The sequence below is a fragment of the Tiliqua scincoides genome, chromosome 3 (assembly GCF_035046505.1).
Source record: "Tiliqua scincoides isolate rTilSci1 chromosome 3, rTilSci1.hap2, whole genome shotgun sequence".
Classification (NCBI taxonomy): Eukaryota; Metazoa; Chordata; class Lepidosauria; order Squamata; family Scincidae; genus Tiliqua; species Tiliqua scincoides.
In genome coordinates, this window is record NC_089823.1 from 95401448 (window position 1) to 95427607 (window position 26160).

The 26160-nt window shown below is 42.2% G+C and overlaps 1 protein-coding gene across 1 annotated transcript; it reads left to right on the forward strand.

Moving 5' to 3' along the window:
- Positions 1-19033: 19033 nt before the first annotated feature.
- Positions 19034-25336, forward strand: ATP4B (ATPase H+/K+ transporting subunit beta). The gene is made up of 7 exons (XM_066622234.1): positions 19034-19145; positions 20706-20834; positions 21205-21318; positions 23249-23448; positions 23972-24028; positions 24981-25070; positions 25175-25336. The coding sequence occupies exons 1-7, from the start codon at positions 19034-19036 to the stop codon at positions 25334-25336; spliced, it is 864 nt and encodes a 287-aa protein (XP_066478331.1).
- Positions 25337-26160: the final 824 nt, after the last annotated feature.

A 26160-nucleotide genomic window follows, 5' to 3' on the forward strand; every position in this document is an offset into this window, starting at 1 on the left:
GGATGGGTCAGGCAATTGCTACTGCAGTTAGAAGATCAACCTTCCCTTTCATGAGTTGTAAATCAGACATAGAATTTTGCTTCTCTGAACCAGAATACCCTGGCAGCAGTCATTTGAAGCAGCTAATTCATCTTACTAAAAGGCAATCGTCTGAACAGCAAGTCTGAATTCAGGTTTCTGAGAGCATTCACAGTAGGAGTCTAGATTCGCAAGCACAGTAGAATAACTTATTTTCACTGCATGTCACGATAATCAACATTTGAGAGATAACAGATAATGTAGTGGAACGTTTGGTACCCTGGAATGACCAATAATGAAAGCTCCATATTTTAGCATCACACTGTGCTGTTTTAGTGTCACATTGTGCATCACATATTCAGTATCACATTTACATTTCTAGAATCAACAATCTCATCCCAGTTTAGGTTTTACAAACAATATTTAAGTACCACATAACTGGTTTATCTCTTATTTGTATACCACATTTTTGATTTCAATCAATACGGCAAAGATCTCTATCTTTTTGTTTTTATAATGATCACTAGACCATTTTATAATGATCACTAGGGACAAGAAAGGAATTCTGAATGCCTTTAACATAGTGGATGTGTCCTCTTGTGATGTGTCCATTCACACTCATGGAAAAAATAAAATGCACAATATTCACATGTTTATTTCTGTTATCCACAAGATGGCACCACATACTCCTATTCTAGGAAGAGCAACATGGAGTTTTAACATGTTTTCAAGGGATAAACAAACAGCTTGTCTGTAAAAACAGACAAGTTCCAAAATGTTTGCATTTTCAATATACGCTGTGAAGTGATATTTCAGCCAAGGTGAGACACTGAAAATCTTTGAGTGGCACTCCTAACATGTCGATTTTTTAAGCAATTACAGAGGGAAAGGTGCTGGGTTGGGACCACAGCCTGGGAGGTGGAAGTAGTCCTTTCCTGTACCATTTTTCCCCAGGGTAAATCTTCTCCTCCACTCAAGCTTTTTACCTTCTTGGGGGAAAAAAATACCCATGTTTCCATGACAAAGCAACTAGAAAGTGGGGATTGGATTACGTGTGCCTGTGGGTGGAGGGGAATACTGATTTTTTTACAACTTGTTCATTAGCTCACATTGCCATGTGCCATCTTTGTGTCTTAGGTACCCATTCCTTTCAGGTAAGCCAAGCACACATGCTGTGACCTATGCATGGAGGGAGAGGCAGAGAGGGAGAGGAGAAGCAGCCTCAGTAAGGATTTGCTTTTCAAGGTCAGGCTTTGGGAAAGGAGCCTCATGTAAGATGGAACACTTTTCTATGTATGCTTTGTTCTTAATTGATAAATGCAACTCTCCTTCTGGTTATGTTCTTGCAGCTGTCCTCATCCTGCTTTCCCTTTGCAGAATGTAGCCACTCTCAGGTTCTGTAGCCAACTGGTGTCTTCTATCATTATGACCAATTTATGACTTCCCTTTTCGTTGCCTCTTTGCAAGGTCATAAATATGTTTCTTGTAAGCATTGCATGTCGCTGGCTAGTCCTGTTCCCTCAAACCCTATACACATAAGAGCATGCATTTTGTGGGTGTAGCTGGTAGACATCTCTCTCATGTCCAAGAGCGCTCTTAATAAATGGATCAGTTTCCATTCTTTAAGCCTGCTGTTTAATTTTTCTCCTACAGTTTAATCAGGAAAATGGCACAGAGAACAATTCACATACATACACTCACATGTGCTATGACCCCCACTTGAATGTCTCTTCCTGACAGCTGTTAAAAAAATTATAAAGTATGGAGATGCAGTTATCAATATCTTACCTCGTTTGGCATTTCATGGGTTAAAAGGGGGAAGAAGCAGCAAAGCATTCATTTTATGTTAAAATCCAAACCAGGAAAATATATCTAATTAAGACCATAAACTCCATGGGGAAAAGAAATGTATACCTTTTTCTGAGGGAGGGCAACAGGGGGAGTTGAATTTGGGGGTGGAAAACTGGTGGACAGGAAAACCTTAAGATTCCTTTTCTCTTCTCCCCCTTCATTGGTGATCCACAGACTGGACAACTGCTTAAACAAGCCCCCACCCATGCTGGAGGAGTAGGAGTGAATCATACAATTAATACAAAAGCAGGTATACCATAGTGCAGTGGTTCCCAAACCTTTTAGCATCAGAACCCACAACACCCCAATCTGAACCCACCCTCCTTTACTAGACTTAAAAAAAAATTTCATTTCAACAACCTCTCAAGCCTCTGTGGTAATCCTTTCTACTATCATGGGAGGAGACAGCCTTCTGGAGCATTTGTTGAGCTCCAGGTACATTGGATAAGGACCAATCTGGTGGCCGTGTGTTCCCCTTTGCCTGACCTTCTGTAAGAGGCACGGCATATTTACCTACACACGAGTAAATGCACATGTTCAATTCAATAGGTGGAGGTGTTTGAAAACTGTATTTTACTCAAAGAATGCCCATTGTGTTCCATAAGACGTAGGTTGTAATCCTATCTTGCTCCCCAGAAATAAACACCTCTCTCCATAGGGCTCAATACATTTTCCCTTGTCGATTTGAAGGGGAGGACTTCCTTTTCCAGTGTTTTTGGGGCCTGCATTCATTGGATCAGGGTCATTCTGGTGGTGTTGTGTTCCTCTCATCCTGCCCTTCAAAGTGAACTAAGGCGCATTTGCCTACTCACAAGTAAACACACATATGCAACTCAGTTTAATTTTCCATAGGGTTCAATACATTTTCCTTGTCACTTATCTGCTTGTCAGCTTCACAACCCACTAATAATCAGGTTCCAACCCACAGCCAGTTAAACACCGTCATAGTGGTTAAGAGACTGAGCTGTCAAGTCCATAGCTTCCTGGTTTGACATTAGACAAGTCACTGCCTTCCAGCAGTGCTGGAGGTAACACTATAGCTGCAATCCTGTTCACACTTTACTTGGATTAAGCCTCACTGAACACAGTGGGAGCTACTTCTGAGTTACACTACAGAATCATACTGTTACCTTACAGCGTTGTTTTAAATAAAGGGGGACCTTGGTATTGGCAGGGGTTCCATTTGGGAACCCCCTGTGGATAGCAAAATCTATGGATAACACAATCCCAAAGTAAACATGTTTAAAAACAAAAGTGCTGAAACTGGCACTCCTACTTTGGCAAGGCAAAACCACACCCTTGCCAAGGCTCTAAAGACTAAAAATAGCTCTACTTCTGGGTCATGCAGAGATTTCTGTCTCCTCCCAACGTCGCATCAGTATAGAATATATCTGTATAGATCAGGGGTCGTCAACCTTAAACACTCCAAGAGCCATTTGGACCCATTTTCCGGAGGGAAAAAAAACCTCAGGAGCCACAAAACCCTTTTGACGTCTAAAATGAAGATAATACTGCATATATAGTTTTTTTTTCACCTTTATGCTCTTATAGGTCCCATTTTTATAATGTAGCCCCCTCTTGTAGCTTTTAGTTAGTTTTGTCATACATTCTTGTCCTGTGTTCTCAGACGCCTGGTCCTCTATGGTGTTTTGCCTGATTCCAAGGCCATTCTCTGCCTGGAGAATTATGCCCACTTTAAGTCAAATTAGCTCCCCTTCTTTCCCCCAACAAATGACCCTGGTTCTGCCCTGCACTCCTGCTGGACCCCACCTCCAGGGTAGCTCGCCTGTTCAACCTGCAGAGGTCCTCTCTCTTGCTAGGGAGCCTCCCACCAGATTCCAAAGTAAGATCAGATTCCAAAGTAAGTTAGTCAAATCAGTCAGAGTATCCAAGTCAAAGTCAATAAGCCTAGTCAGTCAGTCAGTCAGTCAGTCAGTCTCCTCTCCTACCTCCAACCTGCACTCTTTCTACAACACACACCCCCTTCCTCAGGTGCTCCTTATATCCCTGAGCCCCTATTGCCTTCAAGTGGCTGCAGCTGTGCAGCACACTCTGCTGGATGCCCAGGCCTTACCCTTAAAGGGGCCACTGCTGACACCACATCTACCTCCTCACCAGATCTTCCAGGATTCCAATACATATGGCGGTTATGACATCTGCTTATCTTACATGGATACTAAAGAACTCCCCCCACCTTCCAGAGGCACCCTGCTGGAAGGAAAAAAGGACACAGACTCCAGAGGTGGGGAAGAGAAGAAGGGGGGGGGCAGCCACAGGCCAGCTTCTGCCCTGCCTGCCTGCCTGCCTGCCCTCCCTCACTCAGTTGCAATCTTCTCCACACTATCCTGGGAGTAAGCCCCATTGGCTTAAAGGTCAAACAGACCTACGCGGGAGGGGGGAAGGGGGGAACCACAAGCCAGCTTCTGCCCTGCCTGCCTGTCTGCCCTCACTCAGGCTGCAACCTTCTCCACACTATCCTGGGAGTAAGCCCCATTGACTACAATCGGACTTCTGAGCAGACAAGTTGGTTTGAGCTCTCAGGCTGCAGTCCTCTCCACACTTTTCTGGGAGGAAGCCTAACTGACTACTTGTGAGTAGACCTGCATAGGAGGGGGCTGAGGCTACAGCCCTCCACACCTTCCTGGGAGGAAGCCCCACTGACTACAGCGGGCTTACTTGTGAGTAGACTTGCACAGGAGGAGGCTGAGGATACAGCCCTCCACACCTTCCTGGGAGTAGCCCAGGGACTACACCAGGGCTTACTCTGGAACAGACCTGGAACAAATGGGCTCCCACTCACCTGTCCTTGCGCTTGGCCTTGAGCAGGCTTCAAGGCTGCCATCCCACATGCCCTTTCCTGGGAGTAAGCTTCATCCTCTGTAATGGGGCTTACAACTGAGTAGACACACGTAGGAGCAGGTGCCAAGGCTGCCATTCCAGGCACCCTTTCCTGGGAGTAAGCTTCATCCACTGTAATGGGGCTTACTACTGAGTAGACACACAGGATGTCCCCTCTGCTGTGGAGGAAAAGCCTCTCCTTGCACTGAGTAGGAACCTGCTCAGGGAAAGTCCGGCTGCAAGGGCTTGCAATGGCTGAGGAGGAAGGCGGCTCAGGATTGGCTGGTGGTCAGCCAGTGAAGGGCCCTGAGCCATTCCAACAGAAAAAGCCAGGAGCCTGCTGGATGCTGATTGGCTGAGCCTGCTGGAGAGTTGGGGAAGGGAAAAACAGGGACCTTAAGCCTGCAGAGCAGCAAAATTGAAAAGGGAAACCAATGCGGGGCAGGTGGGGGTGAAGGGAGAGGAGGGAAGCAGCCTGCCCTCCCAACACAGGTGCCTCCTGTCACACTCTTTGCCACTTTCACCTGAAAGAGCCGCATGCGGCTCTAGAAACGTAGGTTGCCGACCCCTGCTCTACTGCATTCAGGCACTAGATGGGACTGAATGTAATGAAATGAAATTATTCCATTACATTCAGCTCCATCTAGTGGCCAAGTATGGTATAGCATCTATACCAATGCATTCTGGGACGCTGATGGGAGGTGGAACCTCCGCACAACCCAGAAGTGGGTTTTTAGGGCTACCTTTAGGCCTCAGAACCTTGGAAACACATGGTTGCACCATGCCAAGGTAGCAAAACCGATTTTGGCTTTTTTAAACTTGGACCCTGGTATCTGCAATTTGTGCATGCCTGATCCGTGGATACTGGGATCCCACTGTATTGCATCAATGCCTAAATGCTTTGCATGCTCAAGTACGCTACACTAATGCTTATTATCAAGGTGTGTTTTGAGCCTTACAGCTTCTAGGGGAATTTGTGCATTGGATTTGCCTGAATGTCAAGGACAGGCTGGGCTGTATTTGAACCCATTCAACATGAATTCATACATATGCCTTCAACATTTCATTCTATAGCAAATAATGTCTTGCATATTCAGTGGCATCACTAGGATTCGTGTCACCTGGTGCTGGAGGCGTGCGCGTCACCCCATGCAGTGGGCGGGGCAACGCCACAGGTGGTTGGCGTGGTGATGTGCCATCGCCCCGCCCCCACTGGTTTTTTGGCTGTACCTTTTGTTAGAACACAGATATTTCAATGTGGTTTGTTTCACTGCATTCTGCATGAAATTACACATTGATTGATATATAACATGATGGTATTATTCCTCCAAATTCTGATTTTAGTGATTTTGAAAACTTGTAGAGTCACACACACACACTCGTCAACTTACTAACACCTTATTGCAGCAGTTCTCAAACTGTTAGCACTGGGACTCACTTTTTAGAATGACAGTCTGTCCAGGATCCATTGGAAGTGATGTCATGGCCTGAAGTGACATCATCAAACAAATTAAAATAAATAATTATAAATACTTAAATTAAAATAAAAGAAATAAATAAGGGGGAGCCAGTCCTGTTCCATCAAATGAATCTACTCTGAAGTAAATCCTATTGTGGTCAATGTGGCTTACTCTCAGAAAAGTGTGGGTAGGGTTGCAGCTTGTGAGCCCAATCCTATGCATGTCTACTCTGAGTTAAGGCCCACAGTGGTCAATGGGGCTTACTCTCAGGAAAGTGTGGGTAGGATTGCAGCCTGTGAGCCCAAGCCTATGCATGTCTACTCAGAAGTAAGTCCCATAGTGGTCAATGGAGCTTACTCTGTAGTCTGCCTACAATAACAACCCCCGAAAAAGAATCAGTGAGATTTCCAGCCCTCCCCAGTGCCCAGTTTAAAGTTCTTCTATTTCAGGCATATCAAGATAAAGACCCACCTGGCTTTGCAAGTGCAAAATAGAAAACTTTCCCCTTACCAGTTCAAGCCTCTTTTTTTTGTCCTTTTTAGTTGGATAGAGAGGCTGCCTTCTGTAACATACAGTGAGCTTCAGTTCCATCGGATCAGGACCATTCTGGTGTCCTCACATTCCCCTTTGCCTTGCCTGACCACCAGCCAAGGCTCGTCTGCCTACTCACAAGTAAACACGACCATGAGGCTGCTTCACTTTCCATAGGGCTGGGAGGGAGGGACCTCCTTCTCCCTTTTGTTTTGGGGGGCTGCATTCATTGAATCAGAACCTTCCTGATGTCGTTCGAGTCCTCTCAGCCCTTGCCTGGACTAAGGCAAGTTTGCCTACTCACGAGTAAACGCAGCCACGTGGCTTCATTTTGGGCTCAACAGATGCAGCTGGGAGGGAGGCAGGGACCTCCTTCTCGTGTTTTGGGGGGCTGTATTCATTGGATCGGGGCCATTGCAGTGTCGTTGGATTCCTCACAGCCTGCCCTTTCTGACGGCTTACGGCAAGTATGCCTACTCACAAGTAAACACGCAAAAGGCTAACTTTCACTTTCCATAGGGCTCCATGCATTTTTTCTTTCTGGTTTTTTGACCATAACTTTTGAACGAAAGGAGCTATTTCAATTGTTTTTTGCATTGCACTCCACTGGACATTACGTATCCAACAGTGTATGGCACGATGTGGTAGCTCTGAAAGCTGCAAACTTAGCGCATCCTCTGCCCAGGGCGCGTCCCTCCTGGCGCATCACCCGGTGCAGCCCGCACCCCCCTAGCCACGGCAGTATTTGAAATCATGAGCTTTCATAGCACCTAATCTCATCAACACAAATTAAAAGTCTCTATTTACAGTTAATTCCCATAATGACTCTGCTCTAGAGACTTTCCAACACCACTGGAGGTGCTTCTAAGCTTCTCCTTTTTTAAAAACGTTTAAACAACTCAGGTGAGAGTTGAGACAACTTACAAATAAGTAGAATGGCATTTTCCAGGGTTTGTCAGCTTTTAAAATTAACTTGGCAGACTTGTCTAGCATCAACTAAAAGGGTTCTGAGAGTTATCAAAATGCTCACTCACTTTTAAGTGATAGCCATGATTTGCTATACAACAGGGGTGTCCAAAGTTTTTGGCAGGAGGGCCTCATCATCCCTCTGACACTGTGTCAGGGGCCAGGGGAAAAAAAGAATTTACATTTAAAATTTGAATAAATTTACGTAAGCTTTCATAAATGAATATATTAATGATGAACTTATGAATGAATGACGGTCTTGCAATAGCTCAAGGCCTATAAAAGGCCTTGCACAAAGCAAGACTGGCTTTTCCTTTGCTGCTGCTACTGCATCACAGACGTGAAACAACAAGCAGTAAAGGGAGCCCTCATCCCACAGCTCACGCGAGAGGTCAAACTGCTGACAGCAGTTGCGTTGGGCCAGTGTGGTCTCCAACAAATTTCCGGAGGGCCAGAGGCTCATTGGAGACTGGGGCTCCCTGAGGGTCACATTGAGAAGCCTCGAGGGCTGCAAGTGGCCCCAGGGCCAGGGTCTGGGCACCCCTGCTATACAATATAGTAGCACTCCATTATAAAGCAACAATCTTTTTTAAAATGTTCAGGTTGAGTCTCATTATTTTCCTGGATGGCAAAAAAAATGAAAGCACTAAAGCAAATCAATTTAAAAAACAAAGTCCCTTTGATTTAAAAACAGCCTTGCTGACCTTTGTGATGTTAAGACAGAGTAATTAAGCAGACAATCCTTCAATCACTCTCTCTCCAGGCACTTAGAAAGGCCATCTGAGTGAGCCCCTCTCTTCACCCAAAGCAAAGAGTTTCTTTTTTCACTTGCTCAAGGGGAAGGGAGGGGTCTTTGAGTGAGTGCCTGTAGAGAGAGAATAATTTACGGATTGTCAGTTGGATGCCTCTCTCACATTAATGAGGCTATAGTTAAAGGACTGTTTTCCTTTAATTTAAAGGGCCCTGCTCATTCTCTTGAGATAGAAAAATCTGTGGATAAATAGGCTATACTTGTAATCACTTGCATGACTCTCTCTCTACAAAAGTAAAAAGCAGTGATTTTAAAGGGATGCATTTTTCCCCTTCTCCAGGGATCAGCACATTCCTTCTCATTTGCAGGGGCCATTTGTGTTGAGTCAAATTCATGTATAAAAAAATCCATGTATAACAAGGTTGGACCTGTATATAGCTGTAAATATGCATAAATTATCTCTCAATTATTCTGACAGTAATATTATTCCCACCTAGCACACAGCAAGGCTGAGACAGTGGCTTGCCTGATGGTTATTTAAGAGTCTGTAGCAGAGATTAGATCAGGACTGGGGTTTGACTTATACCAGGTCTCACCAAAACATGAACTTAAAAAACAATTCTTTATCTTTTAAAATAAAAAAACTACATGGGACTCAAGGCAGAAGTAGTGGCATGTTCAAAGAAAGCACAGTACGTAACTATTAATATGTAAAAATTAGTTCTGTTGAATATTCTCTTTATTTGGATGGTTTGATATAGCACCAATACAACAACATTAGCTTCCAATGGGAAAAAAGGCCCCATTTATAACCAACTATAATAATCTGACCCAGTAGTCCTTTTAAGTGTACATGCTGTTGCCCTTGTGATCTCAAATATTAGCTTCTCATGATAACATTCAAAAATGCTTGTGCTGCTAAGTTGTTTTCACTTCTGTGCTCAAGGGACAAAAGTACAACTATGTCAGTTCAGTTCAGTAAGACCTTTATTGGCATAAAATACAGAGGGGGAAAAACACAAATATACAATGACATCACAACATAATCATCAGTCCTTTTCTCACACACTGCCCAGGGACCCAGAATTCTGCCTGGTTAATACCCCGGGTAAAAAGGAAGTGACCTTATCCAGGGACTCAGGATCAGATGTGGAAAGGAGAAACTGGAACATGATTGAATCCTCCCAGCCCTGCATCCTAGCTAACAATGGGCCTAGATATTTCATGCGTGAAGCATCATGTAACGGACAGTAGAAAAAGGTATGTGTTAGTGTCTCGATACAACCCCTACCACACTTGCATTTTCTCTCCGAGTAGGGGATACCACTAAACCTGCCCATTAACAAAGCCAATGGAAAAACGTTACATCTTGCAAGTGTGAAAGCTCTCCAAGCCTGCGGGCACTCCAGGTGATAAAAGGAGGCTGGTTTCCCAAAACTAACTGGAAAATGGAGACAGAGTGGAGAGCATGTGGTTTTGGCAGCACTAAACAGCTCTTGTTGTTCAATGTCAAGAATTCTTTGACAAGTCTGTAAGCTACATCACGGCCCATCACACCTAGCTCTGCGGTGTCCAGCCCTACTGACTTAAGTTTAAAAGATCAGCGATCTGCAAAGGCAGGACTGAATCTGACAGTAGTTGGTACATTAGACCAGTAGAGGTAGGGTTAAATAAAATCCTAAACCAAAATTTCAATAATCTTAGCCATGCAGTGGTCTTTAACCGAATTAACCCCACCTTGAGACACAGAACCGGGTAGGGAACACACCTGGGTAAACCCAAAATCTTCTGCAAAAAAGAGGCTTGAATGCGTTTTGATGATTGGTTAATAACCTTAAACCAGACAGGAGAGCCATAGAGAACCTGGGAAAGAAACTTCCCCTTAAACGCCTCCAGAGCGGCTGGAACATAGCCATTGCCGCAGGTGAAAAAGAAATGGGAAATAGCTGAGGATGCTAGTTTGGATGCTTTCTGCACTGCCTTACAATGAAAAGCTCATGTGAGCCTGTAATGGAAGTTGATTCCCAGGTATTTGAAATGCTTGACCTGTTCCAGTTTGTTGCCATTACAAGGCCATCTAAAAGCTTTCCATCTGTTGGCAAATATCATTATTTTAGATTTAGTGCAATTGATCCGTAATTTGTTGGACAGGAAATACTCTGCAGCGTGGCTGAGCAGACGTTTTAGGCCAATCCTAGTACGAGATATCAGTACTGCATCATCCACGTACAGAAGTAGTGGCACTTGGCTTGCGCCAAGTTTCGGGCAATGGCTATCCACTTCCTTCAGGGATGGGGCAAGATCATTCAGAAACAGATTGAAAAGCATGGGGACCAAGACAGAGCCCTGTTTAACCCCTTTGTTAGTAGCGATGGAATGAGTTAGATTGGAATGAGTGGGAGATTCCCACTCCAGGAACATCTAACCTTGCATGAAGTATTTAGATGGAGGGACCTAAGCAGCAGTAATCTTGTATCAATCCCCATATTTTCCAACTTGGACCAAAGAAGCTCCCTATCTACAGAATCAAAGGCACCTTTCAAGTCAAGGAAGGCTACATAATGGCGAGCCTTACATATCCTAACCCGTTTATGGGCCACGTGAGCCAGGATCAGGCAGTTGTCCAAAGTTGATTTGCCTTGACAGAAGCCAGTTTGCCTGGGGCCTAAGATGCCTTGCGAAGTAACCCAAAGAATAAGTTTATTGCATAGGTGTTTAGCATAGATCTTACGTACTACAGAAAGCAGACTAACAGGCCGAAAATTTCCTGGTATATTAGGGTCACCCTTTTTATGGATAGGGATAACTGTCGCTGTAAGCCAGGCATTGGGCAATAGGCCAAATCTGTCAATCGTTGTAAAGATGTGGGCAAGTAACTGGGCCCACCATTCCGGATCACCTTTTAGAAGCTCTGGTGGTATTTCATCTGGGCCTGCAGCCTTCCCTGGTTTCATTTGCATAATTAGCTCTTTAATTTCCTCAGGGGTCACAGGAGGCCAAATAGGCAGATCCATGGAGGTGAAGTCAGGGTAGGTGTCTGGGAATTTCCTCTCATCATAAAAAAGGTCTGTGAATTGTTGAACCCATATAGACGATGGAATAACAGCAGGGTTATGTTTCTAATCTACACGAACCCGCTACAACTGCCCAAAATTTTATTTTTTTGTTGAATCACTTGATGCAGCTTATTCCATTGAGTTAAAACAAACTTTTTCTTTTTCTCTGTCAATAAAACTCTTGTTTTTTAAGAGTAGATTATTTAACTAGACAATTGGGGTCATTGTACTTTCTAAAATCTAAGTAAGAAGCCCTGATACACGCCTTAAGATCCCTGCATTCACTATCAAACCAATCCTTTTTGTCAAATGCGGCACATGTTTGAAACAACTTGGGCCTGGAACTCAGGACCTTAAAAATGTAACCAATAAAACCATCAAAGGATTTGATTTGAACGAATGGATCCGAATCCTGTAGAATGGCTGATAAAAAATCTCTACTTGCTGGTTCTGTTCTTAAACAATGGAAGTTTGGGGAAAGGGCACTATTAGCCACGATTTTATACCTATACTCTAGATTTATATCTGCCTCAGCTTGTAATGGAACACTCCCAGGATGGAGGTCAAGGACCAAAATTAAAGGAAAACGGTCACTAAGGGTTAGGTCCCCAGTGGCAAACTCTTTCACATGATGCTTCATTTTAGTGGAAACTAAAATGTAATCCACAACACTGGTGCCACGGGAGGATACAAAAGTAAATTCATCAGCATTGGGGAACTCTTTTACACCATTAAGCCAAATCATGTTAGAGCTGATAGAAAACTTAGCAAGGGCCACACCATTAGCACTGTAGTATGCATCTTTGGACTGCCTACTTAGGGCACAAATGGGGGGGCAGCTGTCATCATCCACTTCCCAGGCTCTGCAGAAGATTTCCGCTGAATTCCCCACCCTGGCATTTAAGTCGCCCAGCAAAAGAATTTCAGCATGTTAAGTTCATTCATACATGTCAATATATCATTCCAGAGCTGGGTCCTCTGTAAGCTGTTAAGCGAACGAGGAATATAAGTGCTAACACAGATTACGTTAATGCCTGCAAAAGACACCTTCAGTGCTTGTATCTTACAACACCTTGGATTGATGTCTAAAAGGCGTGACTTAAACTGCTTCAGTACAAGGCTGGTTAAACCCACTATGACCATTAGAGGTGTTACGTGAAAATCCCCTTTTTCCTTAGTTGTGATTTTATATCTGGTTGCAGGCCAAACTTCTCACAGGCTAAACTTCCAAAACTCTGGTCAAGCTACAAGCTCATGGATTACACAACCTCCACTTCCATGTGGTCACTGTATTCATTGTATTGTTTTAACCCAATCACTGTTTATGCAAAAGTGTCTCCTAATCCAATCACTGCTTATGCAAAAGCATTAAACCTCAACACACAGGTCACAATCAGGTCAAGCCACAAGCTCATGGTTACAACATCCACCTCTCTAGGAGGAAGAAGTCTGGTGTAGTAAATCATTGTTTAAGTGTCTCAAACTCATTGTATTGTTTTAACTCAATCACTGCTTAAGTACTCTATGCAAATTTGAACTGCTTTCCTGAGTTACTGTATTGTGTAAGTTCCCCCAGCTAGGAAGACAGTCATTTGACCCTATTGAATTTTGCTGATAATCCTTTCAATGTTTTACATATTCCAAGTACCCCACTGTGTGTAGTAAGCAAGCACATCCAGGTCAGCTCTAGGTCACATCCAGGTCATCCAGGTCAGCTCCAGGTCTGGAAAACCCCCTTTTAAGAGAGGGCTTCTGCCCACATGCTTTCTCTCTGGCTCTCCCGCCATGTCAGAGGGTCCTCCTCAGGACTCTCCCCCCCCCATCCAACTGCTCTACAAGTCAGGTAACTATCTCGTGTCTGGGACTTTTTCCTTTCTCCCCCCTTTTTCTCCCCTTCTCTCCCCATCTTTAGTTAGCAACTGGGTTATGCAGATCAGGGACCCCTAAAATCCTTCTCTACAACCATTCCCTTTCTAATTTCCTCGGATGCACCAAATACTTTTCACATGCAACCACCATAAAGCTAGGTACACTAGATGCAAGTACTAGGACCAAGATTTTTCATGTGCCTTATGTTTACATGTGTGTTTTTGTAATAAAAATATCTTTTATTAAAAGTTATCTTTCTTTCAATCTCCTCCTTAAGCTAAAAGGGAATTTCTCAGTATTACGCCGTCTTGTTATCCAGCCTATGGTCCTGAAGTTTCCAATAAGGGCAGTGTAATTATTCCCCTATACAAAACAGCCCTTTTTGGTAACAGAGGTGGGTTTAGTTGCAGGTACTACAAAAGCCCTGTAGCCAGGAATATACAGATGGTCCAAAATCCACATCTCCTGCAACAGAATAATGTCAAAGGTTCTAAGACAGCTTAAGAAGCCACTGTCATTTTTCTTGTTCTTCCACCCTGCAATGTTCCAGGAAAGAATTCTTAGATGGGAAGAGGTAGTTGGAGCTGGAGAAGCATTAATTAGTCAATCTTCGCTTCCTGGTAGACACTCAGCACCAGAAAGTTTGTGAGACACGCAGCTACTCAGGGCTAAATTGGCCACAGGAGATGGTCTAAAATCCCTAGAATGAGGGGCAGCAGTTACCTCCGTGGTTGCTTCTGGAACAGATAGATGAGCTGATGCTTGCACTGGAAGGATTTCATAGATCAAAGTTTCCGTGTTGTGATAGAGTTTTGCTTTAACTCTGTCCAGGGATCTGATAATATTTATTTGTTCTGGTCTTGTGAGCTCCTTAAAGGCACTGATGGCACCCTCCACAATGTCATCACCCACCAGCTGTAATTCCATTATCAGATTTTCGCCACCAATGCAGGAGGATCTGCCCTAAAACCTTGTTCTGCTGACAAGGGGCCTTTGGGGGGTGGGAGCACCCTTGCAATGAGTGTATGGTCATCAGTAGATAGATGCATTGGGAGGTCAGTAGTTATTGAGTAAATTGATCCTGTGTTTTGGCCATCTGCTTCTGTGTCCACAAGGGATCTGGAGGGTGAGAGAGAGCCAGAAGTTTCTTACAGGACTCAAGAGCTGATTCCAACTCCTCAACACTTGGAACAACAGACACTGCTCCTGCTGGCACCCCATCCAGGGCTTTAGATAAGGGGCTCATATTAGACTGTGATGGTCTTGGGGAAGATGACAAGACCTGGGCTGAGTCACTAGGCAATTGTTGGTTAGTCACAACATGATGCAAGTTCTCTTCAGATTTAGTCATGTGGCACAGCAAACCCACCCCATTGAAATAGTCCAACTCTTCAGCCGATTCGTTCATCACCACAGGCTTAAAAGCTTCAGAAGAAGAGCTATCCATAGGCTCCATTGCTCCAGTTAGGGGCGGTATGCAAACGGAAGGTGACTGAGCTCCCACCATCTCAGATATCATTGACGAATGTACCTGGTCTGGTGCATGAGGTTTGGTGCTACTGCCAAAATGCTTATCTTGCCATTCACTATTAGAAGCTGCACTAGTTGAACAGCCAGTTGTTAAATTAGCTGGCTGAGAGAAAGCTGAAGCTTGTGGTTTATGCAGTGAAGATTTTAACCGAAGCAAAGCATTTCCTAAAGAATCAGTGGCAGCACCAAAGGACTTGAATTGGGAGAAAAGCAATTGGCAACTCCCACGCTCTGGGGATTGTTATCTCTCCTCCGGTGACTGGGCACAGAACCAGCCTGAGCCAGCTTCAAGGCTGATAGGAGAGGAGGGGGAGGCTGCATTCTATGCCTTTGGAGCAAAGGTTTAACAATCATGTCAACAAAGACTCTGCAAGAAGATGCCAAAAGATCGAAGAAACCAACTCTTCCCGTGCAGCTGGCCCGGGATCCAAGAGGTGCTAAACTTCAAAAGAAGCCGGGTCCAGTTTGGAGACTGGGGAATCCAGGGTAGTTTTATGATTTCCTGCAGATCAACACAGTCAACCTGGGATGGATCAAGGTATAACAATCTGCATAGAGAGTTTTTGCCCTCAATTTCTTGGACCAGCGCCCCTTATGGATGGGGGAGTCCTGGAATTCCAGCAGTATTTGATTTTTCAACAAGCAATAGGCAGATTTACCACAATCCCAATTCTCACGAAGCCCCAGCTTCTGTTTAGAGACAACTATGTCTCTAAATTAGAACCCCAAATTACAAATGGGCAGGGATGAACAACAAAAATGAGAGGATCATGGACATCCATGCACTATTCTCACTTTGCTGTACCCACTAATTCTATCAGAAGCAAACATCTAGTTGATGTTTGGTGCTGATGACCTTCCCTCATCTTCATTACTTTCCTCTAGAATTTTTATGTTGACCTTTATACGTTGGTTTGGTTGTCCTTCATTTCACTGGTGAACCCAAGGACAAGAAAGCAAAATGGAAAGTAAACAGTATGTTCAAATAATTTGAAAGTACAACAAAGAAATATTATGTGCAAAACATCAATGACGACAAAAATCCTTGTGTGTACCCAGAGCTGGTTAGGTTGGGATGAAGGAGTAAAAAGTTAAGTCCAATGTAAAAGCAAAAGTTCAAATAGGGATTTGGTTTAAAAGAAGCACCACTACAATTACCAAGTTTAAGTCGGACAATTATTTTCAAGAATATCAGTGGTAGATTCTCAGTGATTGTATTTCAAGGGCCTCAAACCACTTTAGATACACAAGGACAAAGCACCAACACCAGGGCAAATATTTAAGAAATCTTTATGGGAGCCTATGCCCTGTATGAGTTTTCATTTGATTCTCTCCCTCCCCCATCCATTGCATAATTATCCTATTTTAGAAGGGAATTAAAGCAAACACAATTCCTACATGTGCATTTCGGTTATCTCCTACCATTGCAAGAGAATGGGATAATGTCCTATTGGGGCATGTGAAGAACAAAACATGGAATGCTTATAATCTAGAAACACCTCTAGATTATTTCAGAGGGAAAAGGGGATATCCATTTTACTGTCTTCATTGGTGAAGAGATGACAGTTGAACTTACAGAAACCTTGAGTCTGGCCTAGACTACGCTCCTTTTATGTACTGCATGGAAGGCATGATGTAAGTAAGTATAGTAAGCACACGTGCAGTAACTGTATCCACCTAAATCACTTTTGGAAGAGAGACACCATCTTACAGGAATTGTACATAATAATTATTTATGAAGAGCCCAATTCTGGGCTTGGCACGCCAGCTCACTGCCAGTGTGCACTGTTGCAAACATGCCATAAGGCACATTTGTGAGGCTTACTGCTGGGGCGAGCACTGGTGGGCGCAGGGCAGGCGCCCGAGCTCTGCTGCTTGCATGGACCGCTGAGGTAAGTGGAAGCGTGGGGGAGGTGGAGAGGAGGCATTCCGGGGAGGGGGGAGGCAGGCAGAGAGTTGGGGGAGGGCGGGGAGGAGGTGTGAGGGGGAGAGGGCGGTGGAGGCTTGCCAGGGGAGGGAGGTGGGACCGGTGGAGCGATGCTCCACCAATCCCGAGCCTTCATGTGGGGCTCACCGGCCAACATGAAGACTCTTCCCTCACCCCCGACCTTACCCCCATTGCGGTGATACTTCCCTTGCCTGGGGGAAGGGGACAAAAGTGCAATGCAAACTTTAATGCAAACTTTTCTAGTTGAAGTTTAAAGATGCGCAAGTTCAAAAACTCTCTTGACAGGCATTACCAAGAATAGTTTTTTTACCAGCTATATGAGAAATTTAGCGGTTCAAAGGCTTTCCCCATGCACTTAAAGGCCTATCAACAAATATAATGGTGCAGAACATTTGCTTCACGTTTGGTTGGGAGAACACAGGCCAATTATTAGCAGGTTTCTGGAATGTTACTCCAGGTGTACTTGTTAAAAGGAGAGTTGCACTCTGATTATTAATCCACTATTGGCATGTAAAAAATTATTTAATTTATATTCCACCTTTCTTCCAGGGGGCACCCAAGGTGGCTAACAGTAAAATATATTAAATATGCATTAAAAGTTATAATACACAATATAACAACAATAAAACCAGACAATAGAGCAGTAAAAACAGCATAAAAAAATGAAGCAGCCAGCAATAAAACGCCAATAAAAAAAACATTAGAACAGCCATTATAGGGCTTTGAAGACTTTCCTAAATAAAAAAAGTCTTCAGGTCTTGTTGGAAGGTTAATAAAGAGGACACTGTCCTCAGCTCAAAGGGGAGGGAATTCCATAACCACCACCAAGAAGGCCCTGTGTTTAGCCGCCATCCCTCTAATCTCTCTCAATAGCAGCAAAACCAACAGGGCCCCTTTTCAATGACGTCAATTCAAAAATAAATCTCTTACAGAAATTTTATTTGCAAGGGGTTTCTTTATTATAAAGTGTTCATGATTTATTTCTTCTCATTTTGCCCACAATTCTACATTCACTGCAACACATGGAGAAAATACATGATGACAACACAGGCAGTGTTTTTCATTGTAGCTCTATACTGACCAAGATGTTGCTTTTCTCACTTGCAGAAAAATGGATATGCTTGACCTACCAAGTTTAACAAAGCCACTCTCCTGTAAGAACACAGTTGGCCTCCTTACAGTATAGTAGTTGAGATACTTGCTCTTTACTGGAAAAATGGCATATAGTGGCAGTTTCTCCAAAAAATTATACATTCCCTCAAGGCCTCATATTTTGACCTGTGACACTAGAAAACTACATCAATACAAGTTCCATTTAGCACATATTTACCACAAACTATTTTTTAAAATTAATATTTACTATATATTTGCTACGTATTTTATACGGTATTATAAAGAACACAAAACTGTACTGCAAGACCTATTAACTGATTTAATTCTGGCATTATCTGGCTTTTGGATCCAGGCTTCCCCAGCCCTCAAAAGGCCTTCTACGGGCCTAAAACGTTGCTTCCAGTTTTCGTCCAAAATCCGCGTTTAAAACCCCGACCCCACCCCAAAGCCTCAGAAGGCCTTCAGAGGGCTGGGGAGAACCAGGACATTTGCCCCCTTGACCCTCCTTAGCTACACCAGTGCTCAAAACTCCAGCTTTCAATACATTTATTACCCAAGTAGTAGAAAAATGATAAATGAAAAACCATTAGGAAATCACTAGTTGACAATGTTAGCTGTATTGATAAATTCTTATTTAAAAATCAAATACCAACTTTTATCCACTTCTAGAAAGTTGTGAACAAAACTGAATAATTACTGAAATGTCTGTCCAACATAGCACCTGATTGCCATAGCACGATCTGATTGCCAAGAAAACTACAAAGTGGTGTAGCTACAATGTGCATGAGTTATCCGGGAAACTTGTTCAGTTTTATCAGCTTTGATAATGCCTATCGTTTAGAACATATCACAAGTTCTGTGCAAAATACGCAATGCCAAAAGAAAGGACATTCGATAACAATTATTTTGCTTATCAACATTTAAAACAACAATAATTTCTCTGGATGGATACCTACCATTATCAGCTTTTGATGACGACGAAAATCTGGTTGACCTTCAAGGGAAAAAGGTATAAAAATCAAAATAGCTACCTGTCTAGCTCTTTGGACACCTAGGTGAAAAGCTTGTTTCTGAAGGAGCTCCTATTTTTCAGAGGGAGAAAATGGCAGCTTTGAATGAAAAGAAAACCTGCAGTCAAAGAATGGAGAACTTCCAGCGTTTTGTATGGAATCCAGACACAGGACAGTTAATGGGAAGAACACTGATTAACTGGGGTATGTAATAACAAATGTGACAATATGGTGTTGGAGACTACATGATCCTAGAATTTGATCATTTTCAGTACTTCTATAGAATGTAAAATCTGGGTCATTAAAGTAATTTATACAAGCACCAATTCCACAATTAATATAAGCCTGGAGAGGTATAAATTACATAGTACAAGTTATTCTGCAAATAAATTAATTTAGGGCGCAATCCTAACCAACTTTCCAGCACTGACATAGCTGTGCCAGTGGGGCATGTGCTGCATCCTGCAGTTGAGGGGCAGTCATGGAGGACTCCTTGTGGTAGGACAATGTCTGTTCCCTTACCTAAAAGTTGCACTGCCCATATGTCAGTGCAGGAAAGTTGGTTAGGATTGTGACCTTACTGTATCACCTCAGCATGGAAGTTGCCCTAAAATGACTGCAGAACTTAGTGGAACAATCTCCTCTATAAAATGCAAAGGAGATGTAGAACAGTTTTAAAAGGCTCGGAAATGCTAGTTTGTGGCAGGGACAGTTCAAGAAATCTGGTCTAAATTTAATTTTGTTTAGAACCAAAGAACCACACAATCCGTGAGGCAGAAGGAAAGGCTGGATTTATTTGTCCTCAAAAAGTAGCTCCCCATGCCATGTTTATGTAACTGAGGGAAGCTTTGTCAACAGTTTACAACATTGCATAGGGGTTGACAGCTGAAAGGAAAGTGTTCTCTGGGGAGCAACCAAAGTCCACTGGGGGCAACCAAAATCATGAATGTAACAAAACTAGTTCTTTGGATCTGCTCTGTTTTCAAAAGTTTGTCATTACTTGAAAGTATTGAGATCTCTAGAGTATTATTTTACAAAAGCCAACACATAAGTAACAATTATGCGCAATGAAGTTTGATGTACATTGAGGTCTGTTGTATTTTAAATTTAGTATATACGTGTGTACCCCTCTTAGTACAGGTCAAGTGACATCAGCAACTCAAACTGTTGCTCCTTAAATTTCAACATCAGCAACACATTCCTTGTTCTTTAAATTTAAAAACGTACATTCTTGCCACCTACTGATAGCACTAGATACCTCCACAGCTTCCTTACACATTACTTGAAGGCACTGAATTTTAGTATACACAGTGTTTAGCTATAGAAGTTGACTGTAATAGTTACAGCCCAAGACTTAGTTACAGCCCAAAACTATAAAGGGCAGGTCTACACTTGCAATTCTTTCACAGACAGGATGCATGCTTTCAGTTCCTCCAGCACCTATAAGCCATATGGCTTTCTGGCTGGCACCGATATTCTTTCTACCAGCTTTGCAGCTAACTGTAACATTGCTACATCGCATAATCAATATTCTTGATAACACCCATAAAAATTGGGAACAATTTCTGCACTTTAGTGCTAAACAACAACTACGAGTGTGAAACACTCCTGTCAGTACATCCTGATAGTACTAATAAAATTTGGACTATTTGTTTATCAGTCAGTTGATACATACATCACTGGAGTATGACACACATAATAATGAATATGCTATTTAACAATTATCTCTTTGTGGTTAATTCTTTTCTACTGTTCTCTTAATAGTATGGATCAGTCTTTACTATGTTGCTTTCTATGTGGTGATGACTGGGCTGTTCGCACTTGCTATATATTCTTTAATGAAGACACTCAATCCGTATACACCGGACTACCAAGACAGATTAAAATCACCAGGTACTACTACATTTCTGTCCATTTCTTTAAAACTACAAAGTCTGCAAATCATTTTATTTTGAGGTCAAATAACTTTGAGTGCTGTAGCCAAAAAGCCCAAATATTTATCTCATGGCCCATTAGGGTTCTGGAACATGAGCAAATGAAGAAATGTACAAATAGGTTCTATTATAATGGAGACAAATATTTCTTAAAAAGTATATTCTATTAAGCTTAAAACTATGGATTGCAATGAGTACTGATTGAGACATTCATTAATATGTTTTACTTCAAGCTACACATATTTGGTCAAAATAAATACATACCATAGTAAGTGCCTGTAATGACACTTTTCTTCACATCTGTATTTTTAATTGCTTTGTCAATAAAGGAGTGACATTAAGACCAGATGTATATGGAGAAAAAGGACTGGAAATTTATTACAATAAGTCTGACCGGAATTCTTGGGATGGTTATGTGAAGACTCTCCAAACCTTTCTTTCAGGTAAAGAAATATATGTATCACAGTAAAGACGTTCTGGTCACAGGCAGAGAACAAATAATTTGAAAAGCATGATGTATGAGTTTATAGGTTGCAAGTTATTTTTCTGTGTGTACATGGAAGTGATACACACAGAAGTTCTTATACAGATATCTGAAATTCTGACTTGTGTTTACACTTGTGCAACATACTACACAAGATGTCACACAACTTTCACTACCACCTCATGCAATTTCTTCTTTGTGTTGCACAACCACGCACAAAATGTCACCTTATTTCTGCATGCATTCCTTAGGACAACGATTTTCAAACCGATGGGTCACAACCCACCAGTTCATGTAAAGCTTCCCTGTACCTTTAAGGGGCAGGGGAAGGCAGCAATGCGTTCCCCAGGATCGCACTGCTAAGGGGACACTTACTGTGGGTTTGTGCAAGCAGCAAGAGGTGTGAGGAGCCCCATGCAGCCCTCCACAGGGCTCCCCTAGGCTTGGAGTGTTGAGAAACAGTGCATGCAAACCACTTCCAGTTTCGTGTTGCAACCAGGAGGTGGTTTGTGCATGCTGTTTCTCAACATTCCAAGCCACGGGGAAGGGAGCCCTGTAGAGGCCTGCACGGGGTTCCCCGCACCTCCTGCTGTTCATCCAAGCCCACAGTATGTAAAAGCAGCCCCTTGCCCCCCCCCCCAAGCAACATGATCCTGGGAACTGCATCGCTACCCTTGCCCATCCCCCACAAACACTTACTTTTACTTCCTAAAAGTTTGAGAACCACTGCCTTAGGATATAAACCTATGGCTTAGATCTTCTTGAGTCGTGTTTTTAACGTTGAAAGGCAACTAGCAGTGGTTGTAAATATCTGTGTATATTTTATTTAATGAATAATTCAACTTCTGAAAAAATTCACCACTGAATCTCATGGCGTAATAACAGGAGACAGTTGGATCCTTTAAATCCAGGGGTGTCCAAATTTTTTGGCAGGAGGGCCACATCATCTCTCTGACAATTTGTTGGGGGCCAGGGAAAAATTAATTTACATTTAAAATTTACATAACTGAATGTATTAGAGATGCAACATATATGAATGAATGAAGGTCTCGCAACAGATAAAAGACCTTGCGCAAAGTAAGGCCAGCCTTTCTTTTGCTGCCACTTCACAGATGTGAAACATCAAGCAGCGGAGGGAGCCCTCAGCATGCGCAAGGTCAAACAGTCAGCCCTTGCACTGAGATTAGTTGCAATGGGCCAGCATGGGCTCCAGCAAGTCTCCGGAAGGCCAGAGGCTCATTGGAGCCTGGGAGCTAACCATCCCCAAAAGCCGCAAATGGCCCCAAGCCAGGGTTTGGGCACTCCTACTATAATGGAAGTAACTGTGTTTTTAAAATAAGAAACAATTAGTACCTTATAAAACTATGGCAATAAAGCTTAAATTAAAAGTTTTATCAATTAATTGCAATGAAAAATGCATTTCCTTTGAGATAATTGTCTCTCAAAATCATAAACACAAGAAGTCAATTTTGAAGCTGTATCTAATGTTAGAGCCATATGATTTGCAGATGTTTTGACATCAACTCTGCCCTACAAGAACACAAAGTTGGGGTGCAGAAGTGTTTGAAAACTGATCTATCCAAATGAAAACAAAATGCGATATGGTTGTCAAATAAATGCATCCTAATGGACACTTCAGTAACCGTATCTTTCAATCTCTATTTTGCATTAATGGGTAACACAGATAAAGTCAGTGGGACTACTCTGAACAGAGCTGTTAGCATCTCACCTTTTATTTTGAATTTTCAGACTTTAGCATATTTGAGACAGATCATCCCAGGAAATTAATCTTTGACCATACCGATAGACTCTTTGCTCAGAAAAGTTTTCATTTCACAATCTGATATAAAAATTATTTTTTTTCCTAATTTTTCTATCAACACATGTAGCATACAATGAAACTGCACAACAAGCCAACCGCAACTGTTCCACGGAAAAATACTTTATCCAAAAGTCATTTGATGCTCCACACCACACAAAACATTCTTGCAAATTTACACAAGATATGCTTGGAAGCTGTTCTGGTTTGACGGATCCCAATTTTGGCTTTCCTGATGGAAACCCCTGTTTAATAATAAAAATGAACAGAGTAAGTACAAAATCAGAAATTCAAAAGCATTGTTTGTTAGCTATTATTATTAGTCTTCAGTTCTCTCACCTGATAAACTAAAAAGTTACTGGGAAGGTAACTTTTGTTGATAGACTATTGGAAGACTTATTCTTTCCACAGTCTGAATTCTAACTCTCAATATCACTGTTAGATTAGTATCCTGCAGATGTAAATATCTTGTTTTTTTTAACTGAATTCCATTCACAGCAGCACCTTAATATGCCAGAAAGGGAGAACGTGGTTACAAGTAAAATATCCAATATAGTACCTAAAAGTGAAATACACTGTAGCATATCAGCCAAGAAGTGTGGTTCAAAAAAGGGATTGCAACCACAGAATCAACAAATGATTGGCAACTAGAATCTTCCCAAAGTAAACTTGCTCAGTATTCAGGCCTGCCACAGACTGTAGTGAGTTTACATAGGTCTGAAGCACATAAGCATGTTTTCAATTCTAAAGTGTTCACGATAAGCGATTAATAAGTAAATTTATTGCACTATAGATCATCAACTTTCTGCCGGGCAATGGCACTGCACCAAAAGTGGTCTGCACAACTTTGGTAAGTATGCAGTGCATAAAGTTCTTGCATTGGAGTTATTCTAGCTCAAACCTATGCATGTTTATTCAGACGACTAGCCTGCAAGCTCATAGAGACTAAGAACGCATAGGATTATAACCTTGTGGCCTGACTAAATGTTTCACACAAATATAAATAACTGAACTCAGCTCTTCAACCTCCATCCTTGAAAAGTCACTTGAGGAATAATTTAAAGCAAGAGGCCTGCTGCTCTTCTTCTCCAAAATCAGGTTCAAAAAGTCTGAAAATATGCAGTTCTGTTTGTCAGAAAACACTATCCCAATATCAATGACAGTATTTCTTACATACCAAAGGCAGCAAGCAGACACAGAAGCAAAACTAAACATCTTGATTCTACTTTAAGGCGAATACTAGGGTATTAGTGATGTGAAGGTTATAGATGCCACTCTGCTGGTATGTTAGAGATGGAACTCTATCTCCATTCAAGTCAATAGGAACTTACTTTCAAGCCTGTTGACATACGTTTACAACCTTCCAGGTAAGGTGAAGAAATGTCTCTACACATCTGCACTGCTCATTTGTAGGCTACAGTACAGACTTCCTTAACACTAGTTGTTCAATAACTTTTCATCAGTGCATAATCTTCAGGATGTAACTGTTAGTTACAATCAGTGTAACTAACTTGACATACACTCACTTATAAGTCTAGTACTTAATTTGTCCCCAATTCATCCACTAACAGCTAACCATTAATGATCATTGTCCTATCTAGGCTGTCGATGCTGCTGTACTTCTAATGCGTCTAAGCAGGAAATTTCATAATTTTGTTCCTTATATTATACTGGCAGTACAGCAAAATCAAGTACTGAATTGAATGAGGAAGTGACTGGTGAATTTCAAATCTTAACACAGCTCAGTTACAATAGTTTCTTAATATATTTGTGCTAAAAGCTATCTTACCTTTGACCAACAGGAAGATACAAGCCTACTGGATGTAGAATATTATCCTACAAATGGTACTTTCAGCCTTCACTACTTCCCTTATTACGGATGTAAAGCACAGGTGTGTTTTCTTATAAATTTGTTCTGCCTTTTAAAAAGGGTTTAATCAAAGAAATTTAAAATGGAATGGTTAATATTTTGCAACCCCTTTTATTTTCTTCTCAGCCTAGCTACAGCAATCCATTAGTAGCAGTGAAACTTCTCAATATTACCATAAACAAAGAAGCTATCATAGTTTGCAGAGTTGTTGGTGCTGGAATTACTTCGGATAATCCTCATGACCCATATGAAGGAAAAGTGGAATTCAAAGTCAAAATACAAAATTAAGCAGCAACAGCACTGATTACCAGCATGATCTGCAGAGCACAATATTTATGTATCATGTAATTTTGTATTTGATATTTGTATGACTGCCATTTGAAAGTTTGTACAGTTTAATGCAAACACACTTGTTCTGTATGCCAATAGAGAACACCTAAAACTGAAGGTATTTGTGAAGCACAAGTCAGTCATTACTATCATACTCAATGTATAAAGCATGTTTTAATATAGACATTAAGTGCGATTTTTCTCCTGTGAAAAATCACATAGCAAGTAGCATACCAGACCAACTAAAGAGGGCCAAAGAGAAATACATGGTAAAGAGAAATACCACAAAGACTGCAAACCTAACCACACTTTCCTGAGAGTAAGCCCCATTGAACAAAATATGACTTACTTCTGAGTAGACCTGGTTAGGATTGGGCCCAAAGAGAACTGGTAAAGAGAAATGCATGAAATAACGCCAACATTTTTCTGTTAACAGTTTGGATGCAAAGAAAATTAAAGCGCGTTTTAGGAATATAAGTCAAGGATTTTGACACTTCCACCCCCACTCTACAACTGTATTTGACCACATGTACATCCCAGGGTTTCAAGCTTTTTGTGGTGGTGGGGCCAAAAAAAAGCAATTGTTTAAAACAAACTCTAAAGCCCCAAGCCTACTCGGTATGCAGAACTAGTTGCATGGTTCTTTTGATTTTGCATAGATTATACAACAAATCCCGGCCCTGGGGCCACTTGCAGCCCTCGAGGACTCCCAATCTGGCCCTCAGGGAGCCCCCAGTCTCCAATGAGCCTCTGGCCCTCTGGAGATTTGCTGGAGCCCGCAC

Coding starts and splice junctions, on each gene's coding strand:
- ATP4B (XM_066622234.1), top strand. CDS start 19,034: ATGGCAGCTTTGAATGAAAAGAAAACCTGCAGTCAAAGAATGGAGAAC. Junction 20,835..21,204: donor AGACAGATTAAAATCACCAG/GTACTACTACAT, acceptor TTGTCAATAAAG/GAGTGACATTAAGACCAGAT. Junction 25,071..25,174: donor ATTACGGATGTAAAGCACAG/GTGTGTTTTCTT, acceptor TTTTCTTCTCAG/CCTAGCTACAGCAATCCATT.